This window comes from Meriones unguiculatus, chromosome 15, assembly GCF_030254825.1.
Source record: "Meriones unguiculatus strain TT.TT164.6M chromosome 15, Bangor_MerUng_6.1, whole genome shotgun sequence".
Taxonomy (NCBI): domain Eukaryota; kingdom Metazoa; phylum Chordata; class Mammalia; order Rodentia; family Muridae; genus Meriones; species Meriones unguiculatus.
The window spans coordinates 36,926,058-36,947,034 of NC_083362.1; the positions used below are offsets into that span (position 1 = coordinate 36,926,058).

The 20,977-nt window shown below is 41.0% G+C and overlaps 1 protein-coding gene across 1 annotated transcript in view; it reads right to left on the reverse strand.

Annotated features, from left to right (window-relative positions):
• The window catches only part of Stat4 (signal transducer and activator of transcription 4), a 97,358-nt gene that overhangs the window by 37,255 nt on the left and 39,126 nt on the right, over positions 1-20,977 (reverse strand). The window contains exons 4-5 of the mRNA XM_021643043.1: positions 7,131-7,229; positions 1,115-1,207 (exon numbers count right to left, since the gene is read on the reverse strand). Coding sequence (XP_021498718.1) covers positions 1,115-1,207; positions 7,131-7,229 — 192 coding nt within the window. The remainder of the gene's footprint in view (positions 1-1,114; positions 1,208-7,130; positions 7,230-20,977) is intronic.

Here is a 20,977-nt window from a genome sequence, read left to right on the forward strand (position 1 = left end):
GACCAGCCTAGTGTTCCCTAGACAGATGATTTCAAAGAAGCTCTCAATAACCAGCATTCACAGAAGCTGAGGTAGTCTACGGGCCTGGGGGAAGGGTCAGGGAAGAGCTATCAATGGTGAACTTTGGTCGCACCAAACTTGTCAGGAGTTGACAAAGAATCTGAGGACCGTGGAACTCAGTGGTAGAGAACTGGCATAGCAAGCGCCAGGTCCTGGATTCAGGCCTAGCAGTGTACCAGTGGCAGCAAGTACTGGACACATCTATGTACTTGATTGATGTGCTTAAGTGCCCATGTTATAATACACTGGCATAGCCTCTGTCTGCTCTCACACACTGTGGATTTAAGAGAGTCCTTGGTTGAACATGATAGCATGCTCCAGCGTTTGCCTCAGGGCCAACTTGAGAGTCTAATTTTTTCTTGTGGAGGTGTAAGCAGAGACATGTCTGCTTGTTTAAGTTATGGAAGATCATTAAACTGCGGCTCTGGAGGCAAAAGCTCAGAAGTTCATTCCCTCTCTGCCTGCGATTCATACGTGTGTGGAAAGCTTTGCCTTTGTCTGTAGTTGATTTAGTTTTAGAGAATTGTCATTATTTCCATAAAATACAAGTAAGTGGATTCTACATAGGTTCTAGGAAGGGAAATTTGTATTATATTTATACACAACACAGTGGAAAGTCTGTTTCACTTAAAATAGCCTTTTCTAAATCAATGAAGGTAACAAATCTACAATAAGGCCAGTGGGGAGAAAAAATCAAAATGTACTAATAATATCAAAGGCAATGAATAACATAATGGGTTCTATAAACAAAGGATAATAAAAAAATCGAGTGTAATTGGATGAAATGTATACACTTTTTAGGAACTGTGAGTTACAAAGCTTACTCTACATAGATAATGTGACAGCTCGACACCAGAAGCGAGCTGAGCTGAAAAGCCTCCTCAAGGAAGTCTTTCCTGTACAAACAGTGTGTGACACACATGTCCTCTGAGATCTGTCTGACTGGCCTGCAGCACACAGTCTGCACCAGCCTTTTGAGGCATCTACATGAGACACTCACTCCAGGCGTCTACCTGAGACCCCCCTCCCGAGGCATCTCTGTGTGACCACTCACCTGTACACTGTTTTTAATGGCGGTTACTTTGTGCTCCACACTTCTCTGCCTTTCTGAGACTGAAGAACTTTGTAAGGATTTCTCCAGAGGTCCCTGGAAAAAGAATGTCTTGAAATTTCACTGTTGTTGATAAAACATGTTATTGTAAAGGGCACACTGCTTACATTGACCTGAGCTTTAGGTCAGTGTGATACATAATACTGTATGACCATTAAAACTTCTGCTTGGAGAGCTGGGCATATAAGCCACTGGCAGATAATGCACAAAGCTCTAGGTTCCCACTCCCAGAACTGAAAAAAAAAAAGTTATGCACATAGTGTACAGAGCCAGAACAACTCAGACTTTTTCAGAAGCCCTGAAGAAAGGACAAAAGGAACTTTAGTTTCCTCTCCTTGTCCAGGAGTAAATTTGGCAAGGGCTGGAGCCAAAGCCTCAGAGGAGTCAAGATTGCAGTTTCTAGGGACCTGATTCTTCCCCCTGGACTGTGGCAGATGAGTCTGAGGTATCCTTCATTCTTATTGCCAATACTGTCTGACTTATCTCTTTGATGCCATTTCCCTCCTGTCAATAGTCTATAAGATGCTGTTATAACAAGGACATTTGTTCAGCTATATTCATAGCAGCTTTATCTGTAATATCCAGGAACTGGGAACAACCCAGATGTCCCTCAACTGAAGAATGGAAAACAAAACAAAACAAAATAAAAGACTGTGGCACATTTACACGATGGCATACTACTCAGCTACTAAAAACAAAGACATCTTGAGATTTGCAGGCAAGTGGATGGAGCTAGAAAAGATCATCATGAGTGAGGTAACCCAGACCCAAAAAGATATACATGGTATGTACTCACTTATAAGCCAATTTTAGCCATACAGTACAGGATAACTATGCTACAGCCTCCAGATGCAAAGAAGATAACTAAGAAGGAGGAGCCAAGATAGGATGCTTAAATATCGCCCAAAGGGGAAACTAGAATAGATAGCAGAAACAGCTTAAGAGAGACAACAGGGTAGTAGAGGGAGTGTGGAAAGAAATGAGGGTGGAGGTGAGACCTGGGGAGAGTGGCGGTGGGAGGACAGAGGGCTTGCAGAGTAGAGAGAAACTATGAGTAGGGGCATCTCTGTTACAAGCTGGAGACCTCTGACAGGGTAGGCTCCTGGGAGGCCTTGAAGGTGACTCTAGCTGAGAATCTTAGTAGTGGGGGTCTTGAAGATTGAAGAGGCCACCCTCAAACTAGAAAACACTCCTAGTGGAGGAAGGGAACACCAACCCACCCACAAAAACTTTGACCCCAAATTTACCCTCCCTACAAGGTGTGCAGGGATAAAAATGAGCAGAGATTAAGGGGATTTTCAACCAATGTCTGACCCAACCTGAGACCCACCCCATGGGAGAGAGCCAACCCCTGACACTATTTATGATCCTCTGCGATACCTATAGACAGCAGCCTATCATAACTGTCCCCTGAGAGGCTCCGCCCAGCAGCAGATTGAAACAGATGCAGGAACCATAGCCAAACCTTAGGCGGGGCACAGAAAGACTTGTGGAAGAGTGGGGATAAGGACAGAAGGACCTGGAAGTGACAGGAGCTGCACAAGAAGACCAGCAGAGCCAACAAACCAGGATTCGGGGTTGGGGAGAAGCACTTATGGAAACAAAGCACCAACCAAGGACCATGCATGGACTGGACCTAGGCCCCCTACACAGATGTAGCCGATGAGCAGCTTGGTCTTCATGTGGGTCCCGTAGCAAAGGGAACAGGGCCTGTCTCTGACATGGACTCTGTTGCCTGCTTTTTGATCACTTCCTTCTGGCAGGGCTGCCTCACCAGGCCACAGGGGAAGAGGATGCACTCAGTCCTGATTCAACTTGATGCACTTGGATGGTTTGGTGGGGGAGCTCCCCTTTTCTGAGGAGTAGGGTAGGAGGAATAAGGGGAAGAGGGAGGGAGGTTGAGACAGGGAGGAGGGTAGGGAGGAGGCTACAGTTGGGATGTAAAGTGAATAAATAAATAAAGAGTAAAACTTACTTGACATAAGTCATCGGCTTATGCAAGACCTCCTGGTCCCACTATTGCTTTTGTCTTTTTTATTTCTCATCTTTTTTATTTTTCCTCCCCAGTCCTCCCACTCAACACCTCACTGTACAAGACCGTTATTCTTGTTGTTTCAGGACACGTGGTACTCCATGTTGGGTGCCACTTGTCCCCAACCAGTAGAAGACAAGAAATAAGAAAGAAAAAGCAATAGCTGGGACCAAGAGATCTTGCACAAACTGATCACTTATGCCAAGGAATTTACTTGGCCTTTTTGCTTAAGGATATTACTTTTCCATTTTCTTCAGTAAGTTCCCTTCGCTTTAAACAAACAAACAAACAAAGCCCATCTCAACAGGCTCAACACCCTCAATAATTGCTAATTTAAGCCTAACTTAATGTGATCCTACAATACTAGTTTAAAATTGCATGACGGGCAAGAGTAATGCAAATAGACTGTAGAAAATTGTGAACATTGTCTCATGTCATGAAGTTAGGTGCTAGAGAGATGGCTCCATGGACAAGAGTGCTTGCTGTTCTTGGGCAGCCACGGTCAGCAGCAAGTTAAGTCAGACAATACTGACAGAAAGAACAAGGGATACTCAGACAGCTGCCTAAGGACCTCAGGTAACTACATCCAGGGAAAAGAGTTGAGGCCCCAGAAGCCACAGCCTTGACTCCTCTGGGGCACTGGCTCCAGTCTTAACTAGCCTTGCTAAGTCTGCTCTTGGACAAGTACACAGAACTAAAGTTCCCTTAGCCCTTTCATTGGGGCCTCTGAGAAGACTTGGGTCAGTCTGGCTCTGGACACTGTAGAAAACACTAAATGGTATGACACAGACAGGATTACAATCTAAGAAACTAAGCAGATTATAAAACACTCGATGTAATTTCTACTTAAATGTAGATGTAGGAGTATATTTATAAGGATATAAATATATGCATAGATATTCAGAATTAAGTAAACATGATTGGAACAACATATATACCAAAATGTAGTCACTAAACAGTAAGATTATGTGTAATTTCACGATTTTTAAAAGATTTTGTCTTTGTGTGTGTTTGCGTGTGACGTGTATGCAGGTGACATCAAAGCCTAGAAGCCTGATGCCCTGCAGCTTGGATTACAGGCAGTTGTGAGCTACCCAGTGTAGATGCTAGGAACTGAACTGGGGTCCTCTGGAAGAACAGCAAGCGCTCTTATCCATGGAGCCGGCTCTCTAGCTCCTAACGTCATGACATGAGACAGTGTTCACAATTTTCTGCAGTCTATTCGCATTACTCTTGACTGTCTAGCAATTGGTGGTGTTGAACCCGCTGAGATGTTTTTGTTGTTGTTGTTGTTGTTTGTTTGTTTTTTAGTTTAAAGTAAAGGGAACTTACTGAAGAAAATTGAAAAATAATGTCCTTAAGTAAAAAGGCCAAGTAGCTCCTCCAAGGACCGTATCTTTGCCACTCTAAGAATCTTACACTGAGTGTGGCCCTTAAACACAAAGTTCTATAGCTCTCTAAAGATGAGATAAGATGAGTAAGGCTCTCCGGGAAACGTTTTTAACTGCACCATACCCTTCAGGTCAGTAAAGCCTTTATAAACACGTCTCTTTCATCATACCCATCTCCATTATTCCATTGTTTGCCCAGCGGCTTAAGATGAAAAAATACTCAGCCCTTTGTTTATGGTAGTACACTATTATTTTCAGAGTTACTTTGATTAGTATATACTTCAATGTTTTGATTTGAGTAATATTTGACATTTGGAGAAAGCAGAGGGTACATATACATGAGAGACAGCGACAGAGAGAGAGAGAGAGAAAGGGAGAGAGAGAGAGAGAGAGAGAGAACAAAACCAGACACCCCTTCACAAGCCCATTTCTCTGGTACATGTGAGGCTCCTGCTTAGGCCTTTGGTCAGCAACTGTCTTCTCTCAGAGTCTGCAACCTCATCTACCCATCCTGCTGACTTATAATTCATTTGGGTCAAAGCTTGGAGATAAAGGAACTAGGTTGGGGAAGAGGTTGGGGGCTGTTATGCCTAGAATTACAGATTTTTATTACTCTCAATAGACTTGTAGTTGTTGCCATTTTTGATCTGAGAAAGCAGTTGTCTTTTGACTTTTAACCAGCATTTAGTTCTTATCCCTGGGACACACTTTAAAACAGTGGACTTATTCCTAACTACCTTAGTTATCTTTCAAGTGCTTAGACAAAACACCAAGACCAAGGCAGCTTATAAAAGAAAATATTGAATTTGGGGTTCATAGTTTCAGAGGTTTCAAGTCCATACCATGATGCCAGGGAGAAGGGCAACAGTCATGGCACTGGAGTAGATGGGGGCTTACATTTATTCACAAATAGGAGGCAGAGCAAGAGAGACTCTGAGAATCACATGGGCTTTTGAAGCCTCAAAGCCCACCCCTCTGCTGAGATAACCCCACCTCTTCCTCTTTCCAAACTTCCTCCAACTGGGAAAAAAAGCATTCAAACATGAGCCTATGGGGGCTATTTCCATTCCAACCATCACAATAGCAGGCAATTGAAGTCTGTCCTTCTTTCTTTCTTCCCTCTTTCTTTTTTCTTTCTTCTTTCTTTCTTTTCTTTCTTTCTTTCTTTCTTTCTTTCTTTCTTTCTTCCTTCCTTCCTTCCTTCCTTCCTTCCTTCCTTTCTTTCTTTCTTTCTTTCTTTCTTTTTCTTTCTTTCTTTCTTTCTTTGTCCTTTCTTATTTTTCTTTCCTTTCTTTCCTTTCTTCTTTCTCTTCTTTCTTCTTTTTTCTTTCTTTCTTTCTTCTTCCTTTTTTTCTTTCTTTCCTTCTTTCTTTTTTCCTTCTTTTTCTTTCTTTTTTTTTCTTTCTTTCAAAGACAATTTTACTAGAATTTAAAGAAAAACTCTAGGGTAGTAATCTATAATTCTAAGCATCTATGAGAGGAGGAAGGTAAAAAGAGAAAGCGAAACACAGACAGAGAGAAGAGAGAAGGATAACTATATATGTGACAGGTACAAAAAATGGACAGCCCTGCCACCTTAGAAACTACAGTATTTAAATGAAAACATACCATTCTTTATCATCCAAGAACAGTTAAGTTGTTAAAACTTCGGGCTTCTTGATAGTAAACTAAGCCTCAGAAGTTAAGAAATAATTCTTTTGTTAGATCTTCATAAGCTGAATGATTCACTGACGTGAGGAGAATGTCACACAGAAAATGTATTGTTTTATAAACTTTTCTCTTGATGTAGGATTAACTGAAAATGTATGCCTTAGAGACTGCTGATTTCTCCATTTTGCTGGGCTTTTATTGCATTCAGAAGGATGAGATAAAGTATAATGTAAATTGCATTAGGGCAGATAATGAGCCAAACAAGTGTTGAGGGAGCTTCTGTAAGCCAAATTTCCTGTTGGTGGAATAGGAGCTTAGACTCAAGGATGAAGAGGTCCTGAAGTATCCAAGATCAGCCCCATGAAGACAAACACACTGTGAAAGGCAGAATCTGTGCCACAGTTAGGAAGCTAAAATGTGGTCACTGCATTCCTAGATTATTACCGTAAGATCTTAGACCAGAATTTAGCCATGGGAACAGAAGGCAGTCTAGAGCAGCTGGTCTGGTGCCACACATCTGTAATCTCAGAACTTGGGAAAAGGATAGAAAAATCTCAAGTACAAGGCCAGCCTCAGTTTTATAGTGAGCGCAAGGCCAGCCTGCACTACATAAAAGGATGTCTTTAAAAAACAAACAAATGTAAAAAGGAATATGGAATTTGTAAAGACTTGGTAATTATCTCAATATGAAATAAAGACAAAGATGAGCCTAAAACCTTGAATGGGAGTGACTGAAGGATGGTGGAGCTGCTAGCCCAGAAGAAGAAACCGATTTTGCAGAAAACTGAACTTAATGAGAAAGCAAGATGACAACCTCAGAGATTGTTACTAGTCAAGCCAGTGATTCAATGGATAATGCATGTGACAATGGATCAGAAAATGTTACCTGGACAGGCATGTTGGCTGCAGCCAATATTCTCCTCTCTTCCCGTAGGCAATTTGAGATTACCACAGCTACATGCATTGGATTTCCATGGAACTTTCCCTGAAAAATAGTAAGCAAAAGCAGCCTAAAAAGCTTTGAAAAACAGATATAAATGAATCATAAGGAAATGTCATACTTGAAAACCAACAATAATCTTTCTATAAACCAATAAAATTCCTTAGGGTCTGTTCTAATTGTCTATTCCTTTGCAATGCCATGGAAACATGGACTCTTAATGAGAGAATGTTGATCTTTGCATTCAACACTTTTTAAAAATAAAGATTTATTTATTAATGCAATGGTCTGCCAACATGCCAGAAGAGGGCACCAGATCTCATTATAGATGGTTGTGAGCTACCATGTGATGGCTGGGAATTGAACTCAGGACCTTTGGTAGGGTAGCCTGTGCCCTTAACCTCTGAGCCATCTCTCCAGCTCAATACTCTTAATTGTAGTTCTTTGAACATTTCTTTATGAAAAACCCTGAGCACATTGGAGAGTCAATTTACTTTAGGTGCTGGGCAGGTTTAAGACATAGTAGTTATTTCCATATGAGTTCTCAAGAATCAAAACAGTCCTAGCTACACACATGGCAGGTCTCTGCTTCAGGCACAGTCCCAGTGTGATCCCTACTTGATGGTCTTCACGTCAACTACTGCCTAACTACATTATACTCAAGCAAAACTATCCCCACTTTTCAGGAATGATATTTTTGACACCGAGGTACACATCTTATTGCTAAGGTTAATGATACATCTAGGTTAATTGGCAGCCTGGGACACTATCTGAGCCATTGTTGTAAGTGAAAACCAGGGATCTCTTCAGAGGATGATCACTTATGGTTGCCATAGCGCCTAGCAATGAGCGCTGCCCACTCACTTATCTTACTTGCAAGAACTGTGTTTTCTAGCCTTCATTTACAGTACTGTCTGGAACACCATCATGTCAGCCAGTAGTGTTAAAACTTCTTTACTAGACTTTTTCCAAGGCAGGATTAGAAAGAGGCAGTGGAGACAAGCACACTGAGAGAGTCTCTGTCCTCCTCCCTTGACGTGGTAGGTGGTACCGATGCCCACGAAATGGCCAAAAGGTGACTAGCAGACAAAGGTAACAGTCCACAAAGTAGAAAATTAACATCAATCAAAAACAGATGATATGTACAGCTAAACCAAAGGCTCTTTCTGGGGAGAAAGAAAAGGGTCGTTGGTCGTAAGCATCATCAAAGCTGTGACTTCTGTGGTCGTATATCAGATTCTGTCACTTATCATCACCATTTGTGAAACTGGGATAAAAACCGACTTGTTGAATTCCTGTTCTTCCAATTCAGTCTTTAAAATCTTTCTTCTTTAAATCAGAAATTTCCAGGAGAAAACAAGTGAATTGACTGAAACTCCAAAAGCAGAGGTATGAAAGTGACCCCACTCAGGACGTGAGAGTGCCCTGTTCCTAACACATCTACAATTTCAGTCTACTTGAATGTATTTCTATTAATTTTGACATCTCTTGGTTCTTTTTATATAGCTTGCCTTTAAGTCCCCCACCTCAACCCCCTGGAAAACCTGTTCTCTCTCTCCCACCCTCTCTTAAGGGCATTAAAAATGTTTCATTGATAAGAAGGGTTTTCTAAGGGCTAATTTGAAAGCTCTGTTACTAATATAACCTGAGAATCTGTCCTTCTTGGATAAGGGGTTCCTCTAACGCCACAGATGCACCGGCATTTTCTCACAGTTAGGGAGGTCTCTTATCCCGCTGCTGTCTGCAACACTCTGCTATGGGAAGCCCGTCTTCATTCTCCTGTCAAAATTCAATTCCTTCACCTTCCTTTCCCTCTGCTCTCCTTCAAACCTTGTGAGGTGAAGTCACTTACTGCTCTCCTTTGCGTTGTTTCATCAAAGAATACATTTTCACTTTCTCCGTCAACACCCCCTAATTTGATGCCCCGTTCAAATATTTGAGACAAAAATGACTTCCAAAAATTCACTGTATATTCAATGTCAAATTACCATTTTTACTTTCCTAAGCATTAAAGATGTGCTCAGGCTCACCTTTGGGTAGTGACTACATATATAGATCTCAGAACAGCAATAAAATGAACCCTGACGTGTGTTGGTGGCAAGGGGGAAAAAAAGCAATCCAGAGGAAGAAAATAGCCCATGGTGTTCTGCCTCTTTCCTATGCCAAGGTATTACAGAGGACAGAGGTCTCACGTGTGCTGCGGTGTCCTTTCACAGTTCCCTAGTGCCAATCAGCTAAATGCCACAAAGTCAGATTTATTGGTCTCCCCCCCCCCCCCCCCAGTGATTAGGATTTTAGTGATGTACTTAATATACCTTTCACTAAGTTTCTGCCATGGGGATTTTTTTTTCTGTCATTTTGAGTCTAGGAGAACATTGGGCTTGTGGGTTGTAAATGTTCTTATGGCTGTGATGCTGCTAAAATTGTGTCATGGTGCAAGCCAGCACTTCTATTTGTAAAAAGAGGGCAACTTTGCAATATTAAAACGTGACACTAGTAACCCTAATGAAGTAATGTTGCTGCTAAGTTCATTTGGTGCTTGTTACCGAAGAGAATTTTTCTTTTTTTTTTCTTCTTTCTTTTCTTTCTTTTGTTTTTCTTTCTGTTCTTCTTTCTCTCTTTCTTGATTCTTTCCTTTTCTTTCTTTTTCTTTCTTCTTTCTTCTTTCTTTTTTCTTTCTTTCTTTCCCTTTCTCTCTTATCCTTGACTGCACAGTTCCAACAACATTCATTGAAAACCCTTTGTTTCTGCTCTGCTGGCCCAGTTCTGCCATAAAAACTGTATTCCTGCCAACATGAGAAGGCTTCTTTCTATTCTCTGTTCTATCTTAGAGACCTGTCTCTGTGGCATCAGTGGGACATCAAACGGAGCTTTATGCTAAGTCCTGATAGCAAGCAGAATGGGATGTTTGCATTTCCGTGCAAATTTCAGAATCAGCTTATAAGTCCCCCCACACACACACAACACACCAGACCCTTCATTGACAGTCTTGATGTCACTGTATCTTTAGAGAAATTAAAGGAGATTTGGTTTTCCTATAGTTTTGTTGTGACCCACTCTTTTCAGATTGGTGAAATGCTATCTGAAACATATTTTGTTAGGGTTACTTCTATTTAGTTGATATTAATTTGACATGGGGATAACTGGTATCTTTCTCTTGTGGCTGATATATGGAAATATAGTTAAATTTGTGCATTAATTTTGAGTCTAACAAAGTTGTTGAATTCTATAAATTCTAATAATGTATTTGAGATATTTGTTATTAATTCTAAAATTTCACTGGTAGATTCTTCTAGATTTTCTACATCCACTAACCAGCTCTTGAACAGCATTCATAGAATTTCCTCCTCTTTCAGTCATTTCATTTCCATCCAGGTTTCACATTCAAGACTTGTTGTGGGGGTTAGGGGAGAAGATGGCTCAGTTGTTAAGAGCACTAACTGCTTTTCCAGAGGACCTGGGGTTCAATTCCCAGCACCCACATGTCAGCTCACAACTGTCTGCAACTCCTGTTCCAGGGGATCTGACACCCTCACATAGACATATATGTAGCCGATACCAATGTACATAAAATAAAAATAAACAAATGAATGTTTAAAACACTTTTTTTGGAAGTGTAATGGTTAATTTCCAAACAGGAAATTTCTTCTAATTTTCCTTAGAAAATGACTTCTAATGTAGTTTAATTTTGATCAGATGGAGACTCTCAATGACATCAGTGACTGAGTTTATTGATAATTACTTTGTGGCCTAGCATATGAATAACTTGTAAAAATTTCATGCAAGCTTACGAAGAATAAGTATTCTGTAGTTGTTGGATACAAATAATTTATTCTGCTTTATTATGCCAACTGTTAAATTGCATAACTTTCTGTCTCCATGCTGTCTTGTTTTAACTATCAATTTTATAAGTCATTGAAAGGATTATGTCAAAAGCCACTTTGTACGTTGTTGTTCTGTTTCTGATACATCTAAATATATATTTTTTGAAATTAAAGCCCTTCATGGCTACAAACTGACCTTTATTTCCAGTAACGATTTTTACCCTGAAGCAAGATGATTAACTATGACAATGTTTTTGGTCGCTTCTAATTTTTCTCTTATTTCAAGGACTCTATTTCAAAGTGGATATAAATACGTTATTGAATACCAGAATTATACATATGCAGAAGGGTAAATAGACATGAAACAAATATGGTTAACACATTCCTAAAACTTCTTTGCTTATTTAGAGTTAACTTTTCCGAATCTCGTTTGAGCTCAGATTCATCGCCTGCGGTGCTTTTCCGTGTCTCATTGTCCTGCGGGGATACCGGGGCATCTCTCTGGAGCACAGGCAGCTGCACTCTCCCTTCTCTAAGTTTTCATACTTGAAACGGTTACCACAAGTTCTCAGTAGCAGGTTTTCCGACAAGAACTGGTTTTCACATCCCTTCCGGGATGGCCAGCTGCTTCGTTGACTGACACACTAAGTTCTAGTGTTTTAGTCACACTGTCATGAGAGCAACCACATCACTAGAGAGCGAGGGAGATTACTGCTCAACTGCCCAGCTGCTGTCTTTATATCTATCTACCCCTACAGCTCACTGTCAGGGACACGCCAGGATGTTCTTTTTGTTTATGTGTGTGAGTGTTTTGCTTGCATGAATATGTGTGTACCTTGGGCATGCCTGGTGCCAGGAAAAGCCCCAACAGAGCATCAAGCTCCTCTGAAACTGGAACTGTAAACTGCTGTGAATCACCCTGCGGGTGGGTGCTGGGAACAGAACCTGGGTGCTCTGCAAGAGCAGCAAATGGTCTGAGCTTCTTAGCCATCTCTCCATCCCTCGTTCTTCTTAGATATTGTTGCTCAGTTTGAAACTAAATTTAGGGCAACTGTAGTAATCAACTGATAAAAGGTGACAATGATATGTTGCTTTAATGATCTAAATCTTATGCCCTTTAACGTTTTTTCTTTCTTTTTTTCCTTCCTCTTCCTTCTTTCCCTCTCCTTTCCTCTTTCCCTTTCCTCTCTCCTCTGTCTCTGTCTGTCTTTGTCTCTCTGCCTCTGTCTCTGTCTGTGTCTCTGTGTCTGTGTTTCTGTCTATCTGTCTGTCTGTTTGTCTCTCCTTAGACCCCCAGAACTGCAAACACTGTTATGTCTCGCCAAGGCACATCAGCCTTCTACCTTCCAGCATTGCCTGTTTGGTCAGTGATGTACTTTCCTTTTCTGCAGCAGCACTGTGCTGGAAGCGAAGTGCCTGCTTCAGCCAGCAGGACATTTCTGACACAGAGCTGTACATTTGAATGGCGATGCTGTGCAAGGCAGGATTTGTTTAGTGCAGCTAATGGCTGTGCTGTGAGTTGTTTCATCCCTTCTAAGGAATTCGGCCATTTCTCTTGCTGCTGTTGTCTGTGTATGGTAGGCAATCTTTACATCATGAAATCAGCCATAGACTACAGCCTATCTCCTTGTGGGTGAATGCCTTCCTTACCTCCTCTAAAGCATTTATTGTTGCTTTCCAAGAAAAAAGCCAAACTGTATTATTTAACCAGTAACAAATACATACTAGACAAATGTCGAGTGTTGACTTGTTCTTGATTCATTCTGCATGCAGAACTATTTATTTCAACTATAAATTGTAGTGTTGTATTTTGATGACATTTTAAACAGCAATTAAACAACATGTGTTATTACAACAGAGTGTATAATTCAAGTGAAGTGACAACCCCATGAATAGCTATGCCCTAATTTCACATCACACATAATAACAGTGACATAGGGACAGCCACATGACAGCAGCAATTAATAGGTGTCTAATATAAGATGCGTTTTGATTCATGGGGAGGGTTCTCAGTCACTGCTGATGGAGGGTGCAAACAGCACAGGGATTTTGAAAGACAGTTTGGTAATTTCTGCTATCGGATCCTGCATTCACACTCCTCAGTATTTACCTAGAGAAGATGGAATCTATTCACACATAAGCACCATCTACACAGGGGAGTTTACAATAGCTGCATTAATAATTGGTAATATTTGAAAGCCACACACATGTCCTTCATTTAGAAAACTGGTCAAGTAAACTGTTGTACATATAGACAAGATATTACTACTAGAAAGAAACGAGTTATCAAACTCTGAAGACAAAATAAATATGTACCGCTAAGAAATAGGTCAGTCTGAAAGGGTATATATGTTTCAGTTTTATAATTTCAAAGACAGTTAAAGCTAGGGAGGTACAGGCAGGTCCTCAGTGTTGTGAGAACTTGAGTCCTGTGCTGATGGAAAAGCTGCAAATGGTGGATGCGTTTGTGATGCCCTCGAGAGGAGACCAGCCTAGACCATCGGTGAGCTCCAGGTCAGAAAAAGGCCCTGTCACAAAAAAAATAATGTGGAGTGTGACTGAGGAGGACACCCAGTATTGACCTCTGGCCTTAACATTCATATGCAGCACCATGAACATATATACACATGTGCCACACACACAAGTAGGAAGCTGGTAAAATAGTCAGTGGCTGTAAGTGGAGTGGAGGGACACAGAGAATATGGGGGAGTAGTGAAACTGTCTTGTGGAATATTACTGTGGTGGATACATGGCATTGTTCTGTAGACCAGTATAATGCAAGTTAAAGATCTTAGTTAGCAATACACTATCTGTTCATGAGTTGTGACAAATGTATCATATTAAAACACTGCTTAAGAGACTGTCTGGTGGGAGAGCAAGTGGGAGTCGAGGGATGCATGTGGGAACTCTGTACTTCCTTCTCTGTGTTTTTGGGAAATGCAGAACTTCCTTAAAACTTGTTTGATGGAAGTGGCATTTCTTACCCACCTCTCCTTAAGCTGTCCTCTTGCTAGAAATGAGTGAAGAAAAATGAAGAGCAAAGCTAGACTCCTTTGCTTGCTTTTCTGTTGGGGTTTTTCAGGACAGTTTTACAGAGCACAGGATGGCCTTAAACTCACGAAGCAGCTGTGGGTGACTTTGAACCCTAGATCCTCTAGCTTCTCTGTCTCTCAGATGCTAGGGTTTCAGGTGTGCCCAATCATGCCCTGCACAAAGCTGGCTTTGAAAACAAGTGAGCTGAAGGTTCTCAGGGACTTTTGTTTTGAGACAGTCTTACTATGTGGCTTGACTGGCCCGAGACACACTATCAGACCAGGCTAACCCCAAACTCATAAAGATCTGTCTGCCTCTGTCGTCCATGTGTTGGAACTAAAGGCTTTTGCTATTATACCCAGCTTCCAAAATATACACATTCAATGTCTTTTATTCATGCCAATACCAACACACTTTTAACTAGCTAAAAGTCAGCTGCAATGTGTATGTGTATGTATGTTCATGCATATTTTTGAAGAAAATGATTCTTCAAGGCGCTAAGTATGTCTTCTGTAAATTCTGAGTGCATTCTTAGCACAATGTTCTATATATCTGTCTTGACAGGTTAATGTTGATTGTCAGCGTGACAGACTTATAGTCACTAGGAAGACATGACTCTGGGCGTATCCGTGAGGGAGACTCTAGATGAAGCTGACAAGAAAGAAGCACCTATCAGCACTGTAGGTGTGGGCCACTGCTCCATGTTGCTGGGGTCCTGAGCTGTGTTGTATAAGGTGGGGGGGGGCAACCACTGTCATTTGTCTCTGCCGCTGCCTGCTGGCTGACTGCAGATACAGCCGACCAGCTCCTCCACTCCTGCTGCCCTTGGCTGGGCGTTAAAATAACCCTTTCTTCCTCAAGTGGTTTTTGTCAGGCACTTTGTCACAGCAACGAGACGAGGAACTAGCACAGCCTGAAGACTTAATCCACGTGCGACAACTATGCTGACCAGTTCCGCTCAGCCACAGGACCTAATTTTGTGCCTCAGACTTAACTCGGTGACTTTAGGTAAATTGCTTGTTAATCTTCATTGCTTCAACTGCCCTATTAGTTGAGAGAATACTTGTCTAGTCATTGTGAGAAGCATGCCAGACAATTGAGAATGGCCTCTGAAACTTGTAAAGCCCTCTAAATAATAGAGGGTTTCTGTATTGCTTCACAGTTATGTTAGGAGTTTTAAATCTCATACACATAAATCAACAACAAAAGAAAAGCAAAGGCAAAAAAATTCTCTTTTCTTTAACAGAAATGACCAAAACTGATTATGTAGCCAATAGAATAGGAATGATTTGTGTTCTAGGAAGTATATAAGGAACTCAACTATAAAATAAACTACAAAAATAAAAGAAGTTTCAGAAAACGTTGAGAACTGTTTTTTAAATAAATGACAGTGGGGACAGTCCCAGCATGTTGAGGACTCACAGGAAAGGCACCAACAATGACTCAATAAATTAGTTAGCTCTCAGTGTCTTAGTTGTTAGCAAAGCAGTCATTAAAGGTTTCATTTTCCTGGCCCAGAAAAGTCTGCAAGTGCCAAGCCCCCAGCGGTGATGACCTATTGACAGCAGAACAAGATGGATATTTTCACTTTTACTTTACTTCTTTACAATTAGAATTCTTTCTTCCTTCCTCTCTCCCCCTCTCCTTCCCTCCTTCCTTCCTTCTTTTCTTTTCTTTTCTTTTCCTTTTTTCTTTTCTTTTCTTTCTTCATTCTTTCTTTCTGATTGACAGACTCTGGGAACCAGAAGCTGCATGTAGCTTTACTTTGTCAGACAATCTGTTATTTTCTGTAAGAAGCGGGTTCAAGGCAGTCACTGTTCATGGAGCCTGAGCATAGGTGTGCTTAAACGAATAGCAGAAGGGTGCCACATGTTGAATATGAAGTGGTTTGGGCTGAGGCCAAGTCCAGGTTTTACAACTTCTGAAGCTCTACTTGCTGGTAGACTCACCATGGCTACCGAGTGCCCCTGTGTGCCCTTGCATGCTCTTAATGAGGAATGCCCAGAACGCAAAGCTCTAGCCATTCCCAACTCCTGCTCCCTGTCAGGGGATTCCTGGTAGGCTACCTTACAGGTCTTCTAGCTCCAATATCCAGCCATGAAAGCAAGATGTTACTTAAGTTCAGTGTAATGCAACCCATTGTAATGCAGACACCCACAGTGAGCCACATGTGACCTCCAAAGGACTCCTAGGTGAAAGCAAAATTTAAAAGCATAGTAGATCAACTTTGTGCTGGCACATGCCTCCGTCTTTATCCTCCTGAAGTAACATAAATGTATAAAACCTAATAAAATCTGTACATCTAAAGAAACTAATCAAGAGAGAGGATCCTGACTAAAACGCTCAATCCCCATCCCAAAAGGCAAAGAGGATGGACATCAGAAGAAGAAGAAAACAGGAAACAACCTAGAAACCTGTCACAGAGGGCCTCTGAAAGGCTCTGCCCTGCAGACTATCAAAGCAGATGCTGAGACTTATGGCCAACTGTTGGGCAGAGTGCATGGAATCTTATGTAAGAAGTGGGAAATAGATCTGGAGAGGATAGGAACCCTACAAGGAGAGCAACAGAACCAGAAAATTTGAACACAGGGATCTTCCCAGAGACTCATACTCCAACCAAGTACCAGGAGATAACCTAGAACCCCTGCACAGATGTAGCCCATGGCAGTTTAGTGTCCAAGTGGGTTACATAGTAATGGGAAGAGGGACTGCCTCTGGCATAATCTGATTGGCCTGCTCTTTGATCACCTCCCCATGAGGAGGAGCAGCCTTACCAGGCCACAGAAGATGACAAAGCAGCCACTCCTGATGAGATCTGATAGACTAAGATCAGAAAGAAGGAGAGGAGGACCTCCCCTATCAGTGGACTTGGGGAGGGGCATGAGTGAAGAAGGGGGAAGGAGGGTGGGGCTGGGAGGGGAAGAGGGAGGAGCTTATGGGGGGATACAAAGTGAATAAAGTGTAATTAATAAAATAAAATAAAATAAACTGGTCTTGAGATGACGTCAAGAGGACAGCAGGGTCCCACACTCCTCTGGAGATGGCATTTTAGCTTCTGAAAGGTTAGATGGGGGTTCACCAGCAATGTCATGAGCTGCCTTGGGGAGTCTTACTCATTATACACAAAGGCAGATTCCTTGGCCAATGGTAGAGGCATCTATCTCTTATAGAATCATCCAGTCAATCCTTTCTTCTTGATTGCCAGGACAATAATGCGTACACTATTATCATCATTATTAAAAGGTGTTCAGATAGGATTATATAAGGGGATAGACTATTAAGTGTAACTATTGGAAAAGAAAGTATATACTCTTTCTCTCTTGATGATATAACGGTGTATCTAGGAGATAAAAGGACTCACAATTATATAGTGAATAAGCAAATTGACATGAAGCTCTCTTCATTGGCAATAATCATCTATAAATGGAAACTAGGTAAAGTTACTTTTAAAATAGTAAGAAAAAATATTTAAAAATTTAACATATCATAATGAAAGAACAAGTGTGAGAAAAGCAAAGTTGATGTAAATATTCTACAATGTATCCAGTTAGTGAAGTGTCACATGGTACTCCACAAATATGCATAATTTGTATATATCTATAAATCATTTGAAGACATTTTTTAAAGAAATTAAGAACAAATAAAACAAGAAAATTGGGTCTTCTATGAATTAAGCTAGGGTCATGCTTAAAATATTAAAGTTTGAAAAGGATTAAAGACATAAATTTCAATTGTAAGACAGTGTCATCAAGATGAGAAAAGGGGGTGTAATTAAAGCTAGGGACCCAGGGGTTGCTTTGGAATATCTGAGGTTGAAGGAATGATTTAATGAAGTGATCCTAAAATTGACACAGAAGAAGAAATGCCTGAGAATAGCTAAGACAATTATTAAAACTACTGAATGTTTCAGTATTGGAAACAGATCCCTGAATTTTCTAAGTGGCTTTGTTTTGTTTCTTTAATTCTCACAACCGTCTGTGCTGTCCAGTTTCATGGATAACTGCTCTACTGTAGAGAAGCAATGCACCTTAGAAGACGATTCACGTGGACTCCTGGCCTTGCATTGCTCTTAACAAGATGCTCCTAAGTTTACTGTTTCCATGCTAAAGAAAGGTGTTTGCCATGAGACGCTGAAATGCACCCTAAACACATATACCGTGTTGACAATAATCAGTTGTGTTGGCTAGCAGAGCAGAAGAGAGAAGTGAGGGAAGCACTCAAAACCTGGCTGAAGAAAAGATACTTCATTCAAGTGAATGAATTATTCCATTCAAGTGAAGAAAGTGAGGCAGGTATGCCAGCAGACGGCCCTGTAGTCCCAGAACCAGGAGGCCAGGCAGCAGGACAGCACGTTCACGGCTAACCTGACTGACACTGTGATGAGACCTTGTCTCAAAACAAAACATAGACAAAATTTGCAACTTTTTTCTTTACATGTGTATCGAGTCAGAGGAAACACCAGGCTTCTGTGCTGAGAGTCATATCAACTGAAATGTAAGTTTCCTTAAGTATTAAAGTTCTAAAGATTGGAAAGGCCTTTTAAAGCTGAGACTCTCTCAAAAACAGTGTAAAAAGATAGTTTTTTCATTAGACTGAGAGAGGAAAGTTGACGTGGAAAATAATGCAATCAAAAGACATGATAGACTATGGATGTATTAACTCATGAATTATCACATGTGAAAAGATTTTTTAAAACTTTTTAAGAACGTGAATGTATATAAAAACCTTTGAAGCGGATGGAAAACCCGGCGGAAAGAATGGGGAATTCACGAAAGAGTACAACCAAGTGCGGGACTAGATGCCTAGCCTTACGTTTATCGAGGAAAAAGAAAGAAAGAAAGAAAGAAAGAAAGAAGCAATTCTCCAAAATCACATAGGCGAAACTGAAAGATGGTTATGATAGCTGTAGTTGGAGCCAGCCAGATGGCCCAGAAAGGAAAGCGCTTGCTGCCATGCCTAGAGACCCAAGTTCAGTCCCTAGAACCCGCATCGGAAGAGAGAACCAGCTTCCACAAGCTGTCCTCTGACCGCCACAGATGTGCTCTTAGATGCAAACCCATATACATGAGTCACACACCCACACAAGCATGCACACACGCATACACACACACACCACACACACATGCATACACACACACCAACATACACATGCATGCACACACATGCACATACATGTAATAAAATTTTATTATAGATTACATATGCATAATATAATATATATAACTATAGTTAATGAAAATACAGAGAATCCTTTTTTCCCATTTTGCTGATGAGTTGTGAATTTGTAACGTTTTAGAAAACCAATCTCATATCTTTCAAGTGTGAAAATGTTGATATTTTTAGCTAGTAAGTACATTTCTAGACCCCATCCCATAAACCTAAAGCAGAGGCCCATAAAAACCTCTGTAGCAAGGTTGCCATGCTGGGTTGAATGACCGGAAATGCGGAGACTGCAATTGCCTGGTGCACCGCCACTATGGAACACTTGTCACCATTGGTAAGAGAGGATTTCTGTGAAGCGAAATTTGGAACCCAGAGAAATGAATAATAAAGTTTCATTTTTGTAAGTGGTAAACTTTTGACATCATCACTTACAAAATTCTGTAACCGCATGCATACATTCAAATGGGTATAGTTCACATATTTTCCACTTTTATTTAACCATGGAATCATGGATACGAAAGCCTGTAATTTAACTGTTAACAGTGATGTCTGATAGAGTGGTGATGTCCATGGAGGTGAGGAATGAATGGGAAAAAGGAGTTTAATAATAAAAAAAAGCCTTATGTGTGATTCAGTCTATTTTAGGGGAAGTGACATTTGGGTGTCTTTTGCAACAAAACTACAAAAAGATGGCAACCAAAATGTAAGTAATGGTTGAATTATTTTGGTGCGATTTTAGGTTTCTTTTTCTTTCTTTTTAGACTTTTCATTATGAAGACCTGCATAATTTAAACAGTTAGAAAGTGGTTTTTATTCTAATAAATTCTATTGGCAATTTTTTAAAACGTTCATATAATGATCAAAATATTAGCCCTAAAACAAGAATTGGAGAGTCTTTCAATCAGAAGAAATGAAACTGTTCTGTGGGCTGACATTCAAGAAGAAACTTTCAAGGAGCCCGTACATTCTCCTTTGAACAAATGTCTGAAATCCATGGCAGCTGTGGCGGAAGCGTGACAGCTGAGTAAAATGCCGTCAGAGAATAAACTGAAGGTGTTGCTAATGGGCCGTGAGAAACGATGGTTCGTGTTTGGATGGCCTGCAAGTCATCTACAGACTTGAGGGCAGGGCCCAGAACCTCTTCAGAGCCCTAACGAGTCCTGGGGGAGTGGTACCCAGAGAGACCCTTCCCAGTGGGCTTTGTGCTCTGCAAGTCTACATGAGGAACACCATTTTTGCACCAGGACACAGAGGTGCTAATAGATGTTCTGTGTTTCTGGCTCTGGCCTCCATGACTGACCTTCCATTTTCCATTTTGATCCAAACCTATTTGCCTCACTCCCTCAGTCCCTTGCCGATTTAAGGCTCATTAATGAGCTGTCTTCACCTTGCTCGTATCGTCTCGAGTGAAAACTCATACCAAGCTGTGCATTTGCATATTCCGTGTCTTGTGGGCACCAATGATGTGCTTGACAGCCTGACCCAGCAGCATTTGGACATGGCCACCACTGAGGTGAGTGCACTGGAAAATCCTCAGGATTTGACGTCAAAATCAGGGCCTTTCACACCGTTATTAACAAGGACATTCAAAGAAAGGCCACCCTCACCCTCCTTCCTCCGCTTTGATTTCCTCCCCTGTGAAATCTAACGAGCTTTTCTCTCCTAAATATTGAGAACTCAGTGGGACGTTGGTATGATCACATTAAATTATTAAACGAAGGTCACTCACATGTATAGTTTTTGATTGCAGAAGTAAAAAATTCTTTGTAGGAA